Here is a 14,846-nt window from a genome sequence, read left to right as displayed (position 1 = left end):
GAGGCTGTAGATAAATGATAATTGTGATTATTAGTTTGTTGTTGTTTTTTTTTTCTCAGGTTGCCGGTACTGGGGACCTAAAGGAATTCGCCCGTCTGTACAATGAAGATCCCTCGAGACTGTACATCCAGAACAGTGATGGCCAGGTCCCGGTCCACTTGGCAGCCATTAAAGGAAGACTTAACATTCTGGAATTTATTGCACTGCATGGAGGCGGTAAGCACTGAAAATATACTTTCAATATCGTTTTAGTATTTTATTTTTTGTCTGTTGATTACTGGATGTTTTGTTTCTGATTCCCCCCTTTTCATTTTTGTTGTCGTCAATGCATTCATGTTTATCATGCGAAGTCGAATTGACAATCTTGTCTCCATATCCAACATGATATATTTTCGGTATGTTTGAAATTACTGAGAGATAAAAGTCCAATTTGAAATCCTACAAACAGTTGGACGACCGAAATAACCTTGTAGTAGTGGTGTAACAATACATCGAACTATCGATATGTTGCGATAGTCAGTGCCTCGATAGTTAATTCAACTATCGATAACTATTGCAATTGTTTGCTCAACTGTCGATAGTTTCGATAGTATGCATAGTGAAATATGGTCTACGACCAACGCATAATTTCACTACCTAGTGACATTATTACAAATAACTAAGTACAAACACAGACACATACAAACACAAACATACGTACATGCGCACACATACTCATACAAACACATACCTACCTACCTACCTACCCACCTACTTACCTACCTACCTACATACCTTTTTTAATAACACCACTGGAGCACATTGATTAATTAATCATAGGTTATTGGATGTCAAACGTTTGGCAACTCAGACACACAGTCATCAGAGGAAACCCGCCACATTTTCGCAACGCTGCAAGGGATCCCACATATGCACCACCATCCCAAAGAGAAGAAAGCACATGCCACGGTTTTTGATATACCAGCCATGGTGTACTGCTGGAATGAGAAATAGTTTAATGGGCCCACCAACGGGGATAGATCCCAAACCGACCGCGCATTAAGCGAACGCTTTACCACTGGGCTACATACATGTATACATACATACATACATGTATACATACATACATACATACATGTATACATACATACATCAATACATACATGTATACATACATACATACGTACATACATACATACATACGTCCGGTTATTGCATATAGAAAAAATCCAAGTCTCAAGGATATCTTAGTCTCCACCCGACTACACGTCGCTTAAGCCTCTAAGCCAGTCCATTTTTCAGTGGTTGGTTTGTTGTTATCCCTTTCCTAACAATTTTTTAAAAACAAATACATCGTATCCGGCTGTAAACAAAACATAGTACTAGCCAAATAAATTTAAAACAAGACCGAAAAACAGTTATATTTTGTATATCACAACGGTCAATTTAAAATCAATTTCGAATCCCTGTGGCAAAATTAGAAAATAACAATTTTTTAGTTTTAAAAAATTCCTGAGCCAGTGCGTTCATTCATTCTTAAATACATACATACATACATACATACGTCCGGTTATTGCATATAGAAAAAATCCAAGTCTCAAGGATATCTTAGTCTCCACCCGACTACACGTCGCTTAAGCCTCTAAGCCAGTCCATTTTTCAGTGGTTGGTTTGTTGTTATCCCTTTCCTAACAATTTTTTAAAAACAAATACATCGTATCCGGCTGTAAACAAAACATAGTACTAGCCAAATAAATTTAAAACAAGACCGAAAAACAGTTATATTTTGTATATCACAACGGTCAATTTAAAATCAATTTCGAATCCCTGTGGCAAAATTAGAAAATAACAATTTTTTAGTTTTAAAAAATTCCTGAGCCAGTGCGTTCATTCATTCTTAAATACATACATACATACACACATACATGCCAGGTCTGCACACTGTTTTATGCACGTAAGCGGGATCGACCGCGTAACTTGTAGGACCCATGCATATGGTTGAGTTAAAGAGCATCCTTTTTATGCATGCATGCCTCAATAGATCAGAAGGTACCGTGGCAAGTCTGCAATTTGCGGGCAATTCGGTGCCATAGGTTCGAGTCCCAGCAACGACACGGGGCAATTTGCGAGGCAAGAAAGGAACAGCCATTCTCGACATACATACAATATATAGATATTCATACATCAATACATAAACACATAAATATTGGAAGACTGAGATAGTTTTGCGAAATATCTTTTCATATTACTGTTATCAAGCGATTTAAGAATTCACGATACTATTGCAATACTATTGCAATAGTACTATCACTATTGCTATACTATCACAATAGTATTTTAACTATCGCAATACTATTGCAATAGTACTATCACTATTGCTATACTATCACAATAGTATTTTAACTATCGCAATACTATTGCAATAGTAAAACTGATGTAGACAGTCATATTAAAGTGACAGACCCCCGGTTTTAAACACAACGGTATATTTTTCAATGTTAGACCTGTTTCTGATAATTTGATATCAGACATTGCTTAAATTTTATTGTTTAAATTATCCATTCCATACATCCCATGGTATTTTTAATACTACGAAATGCATTTTTCATATTTTTAAAAAAATGCACGTACCTTTGAGAAGTAACGGTTATGAAGACGAGCTCTAGTATATTTTAAGGGTATTTCCCCGTTCCATCGTCACAGAGACTTGTTTAACTTTATTGTAACTTTATTCAAATGTAGGGGCGGGACGTAGCCCAGTGGTAAAGCGCTCGCTTGATGCGCGGTCGGTCTGGGATCGATCCCCGTCGGTTGGCCCAATGGGCTATTTCTCGTCACAGCCAGTGCACCATATATCAAATGCCGTGGTATGTGCTATCCTGTCTGTGGGATGGTGCTTATAAAAGACCCATTGCTACTAATGGAAAAAATGTAGCGGGTTTCCTCTCTATGACTGTGTCAAAATGACCATATGTTTGACATCCAATAGTCAATGATTAATAAATCAATGTGCTCTAGTGGTTTCGTTAAACAAAAAAAACACACCTTTTTTTTCCCAAAAGTGTTACAGGTTTGTAGATTAACTAACTTAGTATCCATTTTCACGGCTTAAACTAGTGTCTACTACATTAATGTGACACGTACCGAATGTTAATTCATCGTCCTCCATTTTAAGTTAATTTCTACGAGTCATGTGGACCCGATATCGGTCATTTTAAGGAATAAACAAAAATGACAGTCAGATTAATGATTTTAGGGGTTTGTAAAGTTTTGTATTTAAATACGTACTTGTCTGAACTTGATTGGTAATGAAACTGTTCCTGAACTGTGAAGAAAAACCTCACAAATGAACGACTAGCAGATGACAACAAATCGGATGTTGATTGCTTGAACCATTCATGAGAAAACAAAATGAATGGAGTTGCAAACATAACGCAGTTAGGGACGTTGGCAATATGCATACATACATACATATACACATACACACACATATATTATTTTAGGTAACTGTACTTAACGAATTGTTTACAATATATATATATATATATATATATATATATATATATATATATATATATTATGCTGTACTTAATTTTACATATTCTTATAACTTTTATCAAATATTTCTCATATTAAAAACACATAAATACTTTTCTAGCTAAAAATAGCATTCTTTACCTTTGCAAGGTCGATGTCATCTGCTAATCAGCTGTTTATGACGGGAAGTATTTCAGAACGAGGCAATAGCGCCATTTTCGTATAACATGCATGTTACGAGCTACTATTTCTAATCTTTAATTTTATTTCCACTTGGAAACTGATAACACCTGTCATGTGGTAATAAATACTTCCATTAATGCTAAACAAATCGATGATACGTCGTATAAATTGTGAGTAATTTAAACTGTCATTAACATTAATGCATACAAAAATGTAAACAACCTTCTTCGATTCTATTAAAGGTGCATTATCTCCAAATAGGAACGTCAACAATAATGAACTTATTTTTATAAAATACACCACTGGTGATGTCACACATTACCAAATCCTTGCAATAACTCATATTATAAAACGTTTTTTTAGCCGGGGGGGGGGGGGGGGGGGGGGGGGGGGGTAAAATATTTCTAAACTTGTTCATGGTAGCTCAAAAGGCATGCCAGAAATGAATTCCCCGACATAAAAAACATATGATTACATATTTTACACTGTTTATTTGATTAATATTCACACTTTGATGGAATATTACTGTCACCTAATTAAATATTCAAAATGGCGTCCATAGCTGCCATTTGAACAATTTCTCAGAGTGCCATCAAAGTGTTTTTGATAATATACAATATACCTAAGATATCTGACCAGGTGATTTGCTTTCATCACCAAATTCCCACGGGAGCTTATTTTATGACACTTGCTCCCTGACTAAATGTGTAACTTTAGTTGTCATAAGGGTTCTGCTAGTCGGAGACATCTTACAGTAACAGTAAACTCGAGATGGTGTCTTTAACTTCTGCCTTACAGACTTCAACATCAAAAACAAACAAGGGAACACGGCTCTGCACCTCGCTGTAGAAGAAGGACAGATCAACGTCATCAACTTCCTCATTGACCACGGCGCGCTCACCGACATTCTGAATAACGAGAAACACGCACCAATCCATTTGGCTGTGTCGCTTGGCAACGTTGATGCTTTAAAGGTACACACATTTATTATGTAGTGATGAGGTATGACAAAATTATAAGTAAAATTAAAGCCATTCCATAAATTTTAAAGTTTTTTTTTTTGATTACACCAGTAGAGTCCTTTTGCGTGTTTGGTTTATTGCGTATTTCGGGCACGGTGCAACTGCGGTTACAAAACAACAACAACAATGTCATGTCATCAACAACATAAACATATGCCGCTCATAGAAAATGCACTTGTCTTATTATTTTATTTTATTTTTTATTTGTTTGTTCAATGCCAATTATTTTGATAGACGTTATTAATGAAATAATATATTAATTTGACTTTTAAATGAATAACTGCATAAATGAGAAACTTTATAAATAAGGAATTGCATACATGTTTCACTGTACATCACTAGCAATCAAATGATTTTTATTTTTCATGAATGATATGGTACTATGTTCACAGTACCGGCCTCGGTGGCGTCGTGGCAGGCCATCGGTCTACAGGCTGGTAGGTACTGGGTTCGGATCCCAGTCGAGGCATGGGATTTTTAATCCAGATACCGACTCCAAACCCTGAGTGAGTGCTTCGCAAGGCTTAATGGGTAGGTGTAAACCACTTGCACCGACCAGTGATCCATAACTGGTTCAACAAAGGCCATGGTTTTTGCTATCCTGCCTGTGGGAAGCGCAAATAAAAGATCCCTTGCTGCCTGTCGTAAAAGAGTAGCCTATGTGGCGACAGCGGGTTTCCTCTGAAAAACAGTGTCAGAATGACCATATGTTTGACGTCCAATAGCCGATGATAAGATAAAAAATCAATGTGCTCTAGTGGCGTCGTTAAATAAAACAAACTTTACTTTATGTTCACAGTTGTCATTTTGACTGGACATGATAATCATGAATGTACTTACAACACAACAACAACAACAACAACAACAACAAAAATCAAAACGAAGTCAGAAGCAAATAAATCGAATTTTAAAGTACATTATGCAGTTAACCATCGGCTACTGGTTATCAAACATTTCATAATCCTGAGACACACTAGCAATCTTCATATGATACCAGCGGTGGTTCCGCCAAGAGTTTTTCCAAGCATAATAGTCGTTTGTTCCGTGAATCTCTATCTAGAGCTTTGTCTATAGAAGGACAGCCACTCCCAAGGAGAACCGTTACTGGAAATTGCACCTCTCTGGCACCGCCACAAAAAATGACTGCCACTCTCAGACTAATTTACTAAATCAAAAATAGCGCCGGACAGAGCTCACTAGAATCAGTACAGCTGTGATGACATGCACTCAAGTTCAAAATATGAAACAGCATCAGCCATCATCTTGTTCAGCGATGTATTGTATGTACCATAAAACGTTTTGAAATATATATATCAGAATGTGTTAAACCGTATTTTCTCCAATAAATAAAACAACCTGATGTTGTTTTTTGAAGGCTCTACTTCAGCATGACCAGGTGGATGTGAACCAGGCCGGTGAGAGTGGCTTCACACCTCTCCACTACTGCGCTGTCACCGACCACGACAAATGTGCAGAGATTCTGGTGTGTTGTTTTGCATTTTACTTTAAATCGGGGAGGGGAGGAGGACGCAGCCCAGCGGTAAAGCGCTCGCTGATGCGCGGTCGGTTTAGGATCGATCGCCGTCGGTTGGGCTATTTCTCGCTCTATCCAGTGCACTACGACTAGTATATCAAAAGCCGTGGTATGTGCTATCATGTCTGTGCATATAAAAGATCCCTTGCTACTATTGGGAAACTGTAGCGGGTTTCCTCTCTGAGACTATATGTCAATATGACCAAATGTTCGACATCCAATAGCCAATGATAAATAAATTAGTATGCTCTAGTGGTGTCTTTAAACAAAACACTTTCACTATGGACCTGCAACACTTGTTTATATGATATGTAATGTCTGAATAATACTAACAATACCCAATTATGACACAATTCTGTAAATAGCATGCGGTATATTTATTTTGACTTTCAAGTTTGAAATGCGCCGGTCGTTGGGTGTGTGTGGCTGTTTGGTCAGCTAATAGGACATTAGACATTAACATTTTCACAAAATTAAATATCTCGCTAAACAAATGTTTTCAGTGTACTATGATGAACACCCATGGGTGCAGCTATAAACCAAGTTTCATTGACCTGGGACTTGTTTGTGAGAAATTGATATAAACACGAAACTTTAACGTTAAACATTAACGCCAACGCCACCGTCGTATTAATGTTACCGTCTCTGGTTACCATATTATAACATCATGTACAAATATGACATACAAGCTCAAATGCACTTTTAAAAAACTCGTGTGTGTTCGCTATGAATGGATATCGTCAAAAGTATATGCTTGATTCGTCACATGTGCCGCCATTGCTCAACAAAGCACAAACGACAGCCTGTTGTCAGTTTAGTTAACACATGCGTTTGCCGATTTCAAATTGTAGGGTTCGTCTCAAAAAATTAAAAGAGAAATCTTGCGCTGTACGAAGAACGTTCGGTTGAGGATACGGTACTAGAGTTTCGTTAAAACTAGTTTGATCTTGACAACGTATTATCGACAATCGTACCTTCCTATTTCAGAATTAATATTTTATAAAGTGTTAGTAGAACTTTCAAAGTTTAGTTTGTATACTAGTAACGCATTAATCATGTATATATTTTAAAAATAAAATATACTGAAGTAGACAATGAAGGTTTTCACTTCTTAATTTTACGTGTTAAAATCGACAAATTCAAATAAATATTCTTTCGTTTGGAAAGGGTAAAGTTAGGGGCGGGGGGGGGGGGGGGGGAGTTGTTTAACGACATCAAAATTAGAGCATATTGATTTAATCATTAAAATGTGTTGAGTGCGTCGTTAAATAAAACATATCCTATCCTTCCTTCCATCTGCTGTTGGATGTCTAACATTTGGTAATCTTAGAGAGGAATCGGATGCATGTGCAGGGAGAGGGTATTGGAGGTCGAAACCCTTACTTGCTCAAGCTTAAAAAAATTTGAAATGTACTTTCTGGGGGAGCATGGCCCCATTATAAACTTCGCTCAACACAGTCTATAACCTCAACCCCGCTGAAATCCCTGCACACGCGCCTTGGAAACCCGCTACATTTTTAGCAAGGGATCGTTTATATGTACCATCCCACAGACAGGATATCACATACCATGGTCTTTTATATACCCATCGATGGGGATCGATCCTAGACTGACCGCGCATTTCCAGAAAACACCTTTTTAGGTCTAAGTAATGAATAAAAATAACACATAGTCTTGAAAAATGTTACGTAAATCGAACACAGTACCCTCTTCCTCTACCCCTAGAGCGTTACGTAATTAGTAACACCCCCTTACATGTAACGCGTATGCTAACAGCTGGCCACTATCAAAATTTCAAGGCAAATCCCCCACCCACCGACCCCTAGAAAGGCGTTGTACCATACCTCTATGGATATAAATATGTTTTGGAGATATGAAACGACCCCTCAATCAAGACAATTAAATTTGTTCAAAAATTGCGAAATCTCACGTGATCTCTTGTTGGGCAATTCCATTGAAAACCGAGATCGGTAGGAGCCCGTCAAAAGTGTCCCACTTTCAAAATACTGGCTTTGTTTTTGACCTGGATAAGCCAGCGTAGTAAAACCAATGCGGAGTGTGGCGTCATATTATGCACCAAACGTAATTGGATTTTCTGTTCTATATGCTTAAATAATAAAAAATATTCCGGATACTGCCGCTTAAAATCGCAAGGGCGAGACTAAAATGAAGTCAAATCGTACTAACACAGTATCATGGTAACACTGTTATAAATTTAATATATGAACTACCTTGATGGAAACTTTAATTAAAGTTTGTTTTGTTTAACAAAACCACCAGGGCACATTGATCTATTAGTCATCGGCTTTTTGATGGCAAACCAAGGATCTTTTATATATGTACTTTCCCACAAACAGGGCATCACATACCATGACCTTTCATATACCAGTCGTGAGACACTGGTTGGGATGGGAAAACACAGTCAGAAAATTGGTCCACTGAGATGTTTCGATCCCACAAGACAACCACCTCAGCCGAGAACTCTTACCGACTAATCTAGATCGTGCCTCCTCCAATGTAATCGAGGCAGATTTCTAATCGAGCGCATGTTTTCTTCCCTCTAGCTTGAGGAACATGGTGACATAAACTCGGTGTGAACTCGTCAGATCCGTTTAGTTAAAAGGGTTCTCAAGGATCAGCAAATAATGGCTTACGAACACAATGATTCCATATAGTAAATAAAAGGTGGAAGCGAAAGGTAAATTTGATGATCCCTAAGTGATACGTTTTATTCGCACATCAGATCAGGGATTTGTTTGTTTCACTGACGAAATGTTTAGGTTTATGACTTCCTGGTCGATACTCTTGAGGCGTACACGTTTTATGGTTGAATTCTAGTTACCAATAGCTAGTTAATGTACCCAAATGGATATTTAAATGAAACATTTAAAATGCTCGACAATTCGTAGACTGTGACTGAGGACCAATTGCGCAAGTCGAACTGCTTTCTCATTCTGTCTGTTTCTTTCTTTCTGCATGGTTACAGAAAATGATAAATCAGAATACATGATGCACTAACTGAATTAATAAATGATTTTTATTGACTAAGTCAGTTAAAAAAGAACATTTAAAAGAACAATTAAAAAGACAAATACTTTAAATACACCAAAGAGTGTCTTATATTTTTATTGTAAAATAAAAGCAATTACAATATCCAAACCCCGTCAAAACATTAAGCACGCCATAGAACTGAGGTATTTTTGTGACAATGGTCACTGTAAATAGCAATTAATGTCCTAGACATCATTAAAGCGACTTATTTACTTACAGCTTGTTGGAAATTGAACGTGACATTTGTTTTTGGATTCTCGTTTTTGTAGCGCGTTGACTCGTATCACGTATTACAACACGTATTAAACACTACAAGCAGAACACATATCCTATTTCGAGAACATTCTAGGGTTTGTATTGGATCTAAATTAATTATCAACTCAGACGGAACATAAATAGCGCATGCTTAATAGCTTGTAAATATTCGAAGCGCGACCACGTTTGAACACATGGCTACAGAGAAAATACGAGTGTTAATGGCTTTATGGATTACGGTCTTATTGATGCACATAATATGTTTTGTTTTCCCAGCTACAATATGGTGCCAAGCCCTGTATCAAGTGTGATTTCGGGTTCTACGCCATCCACGCCGCGGCCAAATCAGCATCGTCGAAGACTCTAGAAGTCCTGATTAACTATTGTACGTGTCCGCCTTTGCCTTATTCCCTTCAGTACTTGCACACATCATTGACCTGCTAACATGCATGGTGTGACCATATGTTACGGTGACCTTCAATTGTTTTCTTTTTAAAAAAAAACATCAAGTCAATATTGTATTGACAGTCTCCATCTAAACAAATATGCTTTTTTGAACACAGTTGGTTCACATTTAATATACCCGTGTGAATAATAATGTCTAAAACGTAATGATTCACTTGATCAGAGGGACCACATAGTGACGATACAAAAGACATTAAACCTGCATTTCATAAAACAACATCAAAACAGTTTCATAAAACAACATCAAAACAGCAACACAATCCTCATAAAGCCCGGGCTTTGTGTTGGCTATTCTAGAAAGACTATCAGGTGATTTTATTTTAGTATAGTCTTGTGAATCATCAATCAAATTTACGCTATTAAAGCTGCAACCTCGGGTATACTTGATTTAATGATTTACAATACACCATACAGTGTAATCGTATTTCGGTGATATGTTAGTTATTGCCACGTTTGTCATATCTGTCCACAAAGGGTAAAACACTAGTAGGAAGCTTCTGAATTGCAACACAATTGCAACGAAACATATTGCATTCAGACAATTAACGATATCTCGTTGACAAAGAAAATCAAAGACGTTTCTTGAATTAATTCATCATAGAGTAAAACGAGTAATGGGGCGTGTTTCGTCCTATACTGTATGACATTACCAATATGCACGTTGGGATTATTTAATTGATTATTGTTAATTTGTGAAATCTTGACTTGCTTTTTTGTGTGTTCTTCATTTAGCGGAAACTAGTGGTTATACACCAGCGGAAATATTGTTATGGAAAGACATGGAGAACAACATACCTCTCCACTCGGCCGTAAACGGCGGCAACATTAAAGCCGTGGAAATGTGTCTCAAAGCAGGTGCACCCGTGAATGCTCAACAGGTAAATATAAATAATGTACACACCACATCTTCTATCTCACCATAAAATCATGTCATTGCATTTTAAAATTAAAAACACCATTTACTCATACTGGGGTGAGGTGGGGGGGGGGGGGGGGGGGGCAAAAACACAAACTGTAAAGTTGTAAGATGTTTGACAAATCTAAATCCTCAGTTGGAAATTGTAGGTAACAGAGCATATGTACGGCGTCATAACCAAGTTGAACAGACGCGTTGGTGTCTTTCATAATGTGTTTGTCCGCCTTTAGATAAAAATAATGCTGTTAGATGTCACAGTATGGAGTTAACGTAAATACTGAACCACATTTGATAGTAAAGTTTGTCTTTCACGTCCCAGCGATCTTTGCAAAGGAAGCACGTGTGTGATTGTTGGTTATATCTCACCCTGCTGCACACTCTATGTTCATTGGATTGACACTCGAAACTAATTGAAACTTGCCCATGTTTGCGTTGAATTTGTTTGAACCTAGACATTCAACATTTTTCAATGTCCGATACGTTTTTCAGTGGCTACCATTCAGCGCTTGATTCAGTATGAAGTAACCACTTGCATATTTCAATTTAATCGTGCACGTGATTTTGTTTTCGTGCACGTGACCATTTTTTTCGGACCAGCCATGCAACGTCTGACTGATTGCAGCTGTTCTTGGGCGATCATATTGGAAGAATGAAACAGCAGAAGATGTACAGAATTTGTAAAAACTTGTAGAAAATATGGCATTTTATAAAAGTTTATAGTTTTGTTTGACGTTCAGTATACATATCTGTATGCTTGCGGAAATAAATGGTGTTCATCGATACCTAACCGACAGCCTAGTATGGGACCAAGTCTTTGTACTATAGACATTTTAGAATGAACTTACACGTCTCTGATTGCAGGACGACCAGGCGACACCGGTCCATTTCGCCTGTCTTCAGGGAAATCTCGACATGCTTCATCTCATGTACAACTCGCAGCCGGACAAATTTGAAAAGGCTGTGCACATCGCCGACAGCTGCGGCATGACGCCGCTACACCGTGCTGCGCTGTTTAACCACGTCGCTGTCGTGACGTACCTGCTGGAGAAAGTAAGTCAAAACACACCGACTGAATCGGTGGTGCCGACAAATTTGAAAATATTGAGACAGTAACTCTTAGGATTTCCATTGTCCATCGATAAAAGACCTATCGTTGTATCTTTGTCCTGGGCTCCGTTGGGATCGATCCCCGTCGGTGGGCCCATTGGGCTATTTCTCGTTCCAGCCAGTGCACGACGACTGGTATATCAAAGACCGTGGTATGTACTACCCTGTCTGTTGGATGGTGCATATAAATAATTCCTTGCTGCTAATCGAAAAGAGTAGCCCGTGAAGTGGCGACAGCGTGTGTCCACTCTCAATATCTGTGTGGTCCTTAACCATATGTCTGACGTTATATAACTGTAAATAAAATGTGTTGAGTGCGTCGTTAAATAAAACATTTCTTTCTTTTCTTTCCGTTCCACGAAGCAATCTGAGCGCTAGGATTACCCGAAGTGCATAACTACTGTATGCACTTAAGGTGGCATTAGCGCTAAAATAGCTTCATGTGGAGGGGCCCTAGATGGAGTAGGTATGCCCTGTGACTTAATACCAGTACAGTTGAGAACAGACAGAAATACTTTTTATAATTAAGTTTTCTTTCAAATTACAGTCTTTGAAAATCATAGAAAAATATATTAAGAAATATGCCGCGTTTATGAGTGAGGTAAAGTTCAATATTGCTTTCTTTGCTCGTTTAATTTTATTTTTACGAACATTTCTGTGAATATACCAGACATTTGTTTACCTTCTCCATGCAAAAGTCAAAATTTGTCAAAACTATTTAAATGTACGTATCACTGCGCAAAAAACGACACAACCACCGAAACAGGTAACCTCACGAAAACAGGGCAACTGGCCATATATACACAAATAATATACTACATCATTCCAATCGTTCCACTCTTTGATATATTGATTGATTAGTAAAATTGCTTTCTCAAATTTTCAGGGAGCTGACGTGAATGCCAAAGACTGCCAAGACCGCACGCCGTTGTTGCTGTCGGCGTCGAAGGGAGGGTGGCAGACGGCGAAGTGCTTGTTGGAGCACAACGCAGACATATGCGTGAAAGACGAACACAACCGAAACTTTCTACATATAGCCATTAAGTTTGGTGGCCAACTAAGTCATTTTTCAGAGTTTGTACAGGTATGTAATTTACACATTGTTTTTAGTAGTAATAATGTCTATTTCGGGTCATAACTGATACACAGATGTCTTTAAAAATGCTGCTGTTACTCTGGCATCTTTAAAACAACTACAAATATTTCCAATGTAATACATGAACAGGGTTATCAATACTAATCTTTTTCGTTTTGAAAATAAAAAAACTGAAAATAATATTTTAAACAATATCAGGACGAGTTCCTGATAGTGAATCATGGAAGCAATCACGTCTTTATCGAACACCCTTTCGACTCTGCCTTGTGCAGATATACAATTTTGATCAGCTAATAACGTTTTGAAAATCATACATCGTTTTGAGACTGCCAGCCAAAAAACATTCAAATTATTTTGTTCCACTGTTGCTTGAGAACTGTTCTCATACTTGTTTTTATATGGGTTTTTTCTTCCGATGCCGAATTAATTCTACTTGGAGAGAATAAAAATCAAAATCAGACCTTGACCTGGAACAAACTTAAGGGAGTGATTATTTGCAAGCCATTCAATAAATTATCATATTAATACCTTATACATTCACTTGCTGAAAGGAGCTAAACACTACTCTCCTTGAACTAGTTTCAGGGGTGTAGTGGCGAGCGGGAGTGACAGCTCTCCTTAAGGTGTATGCTACCAAATCAAATCCCATAGACGACAATAGTAACATATGTGGCCAAAACTCCTACCTGCAGCGTATCAATCGACATAAACGCCACGGATATAAATACTACCACCCCTCACCCTTAAAGTGAATCAGAAAAAAATGGGGGTCAAGCTGCTTATTTCTGAGATAACGGGTAGCGTCTATGACTACCCTAGTTCCGCAAAAAATTTTAGTACTGTTTTTTACAGGTACCCCATACATGTTTCAAACACAACGCTACTTGACACAGTGGAACTAGATGAAATAAAATTGCATACATTTTTTACCCAGATCAAACAAGTTTTTTACAACCAACACACTCACATTTATCACCAATCACAGGCCTTGTGGTGTTCACTTCTTTAAAGTTGGGTGCACCTCGAACTTTGACCCAGCCGGAAGTTATTTGGTTTAGTACTACCTTAAACGGCGAGATATAGTACATTATAACTCTAGCATATGAAGCAGCTCTGGTGACAGTAGTGGTCCGATTAATTGGAATTGGTTGATTAAATCCAAATTCCAAATAATCGATTATAATTTCTGGTAATCGATTGTAAACAAACATACATATACCTTATGCTACGGAAATTGCCGAAGTGACCCAAATGTTTTCTATAAAAACGGTAACTACAAATTGCAACTCTATTATTTGCGGATTGATCTGTGAAATGCAGTGTTTATACAGCGTTACCATTTTGCAGAAATACATAATATACATTATACCCTACAATAAAACTAGTTATATCAAATTTGTATTAATTCATCTTAAATTTATTTGACGAAGGATAAAGTCGAGTTGGGTAATTGAGCGTTTGATTTTCAACTTGCGAGATCCGTGCATTTCACCAATGATCTTTATTTTATAACAACCGGTTTAGTTTTTAAAGGTCGCAACGTTCGCCTTTAAGTTTTTTCCTTAACTTTAAGTGACAATTTTACACGTACAGTACTTTTATTCTTATATTTTGTATCCATTAGATACCTTGAGTAACAACACACTTCAGTGATGCCAGTAAGCATACAAACTTACATATTTTTAACCTTGAGTAAAACAA

The 14,846-nt window shown here is 37.5% G+C and overlaps 1 protein-coding gene across 3 annotated transcripts in view; it reads left to right on the top strand.

Annotated features, from left to right (window-relative positions):
- LOC121375124 (transient receptor potential cation channel subfamily A member 1-like) overlaps positions 1-14,846 on the top strand; it is a 58,035-nt gene that overhangs the window by 17,161 nt on the left and 26,028 nt on the right. For 2 of the 3 annotated variants that reach the window (XM_041502373.1, XM_041502371.1), the window contains exons 2-8: positions 60-216; positions 4,498-4,673; positions 6,097-6,204; positions 9,838-9,946; positions 10,759-10,904; positions 11,804-11,992; positions 12,936-13,133. In XM_041502373.1, the coding sequence (XP_041358307.1) occupies positions 60-216; positions 4,498-4,673; positions 6,097-6,204; positions 9,838-9,946; positions 10,759-10,904; positions 11,804-11,992; positions 12,936-13,133 (1,083 nt within the window). Of the gene's footprint in view, positions 1-59; positions 217-3,766; positions 3,870-4,497; positions 4,674-6,096; positions 6,205-9,837; positions 9,947-10,758; positions 10,905-11,803; positions 11,993-12,935; positions 13,134-14,846 lie in introns of those variants that run through there. The other variant, XM_041502374.1, reaches the window with a different exon arrangement.

Source organism: Gigantopelta aegis, chromosome 6 (assembly GCF_016097555.1).
Source record: "Gigantopelta aegis isolate Gae_Host chromosome 6, Gae_host_genome, whole genome shotgun sequence".
Classification (NCBI taxonomy): domain Eukaryota; kingdom Metazoa; phylum Mollusca; class Gastropoda; order Neomphalida; family Peltospiridae; genus Gigantopelta; species Gigantopelta aegis.
This window is presented reverse-complemented; position numbering and strand designations above follow the sequence as displayed.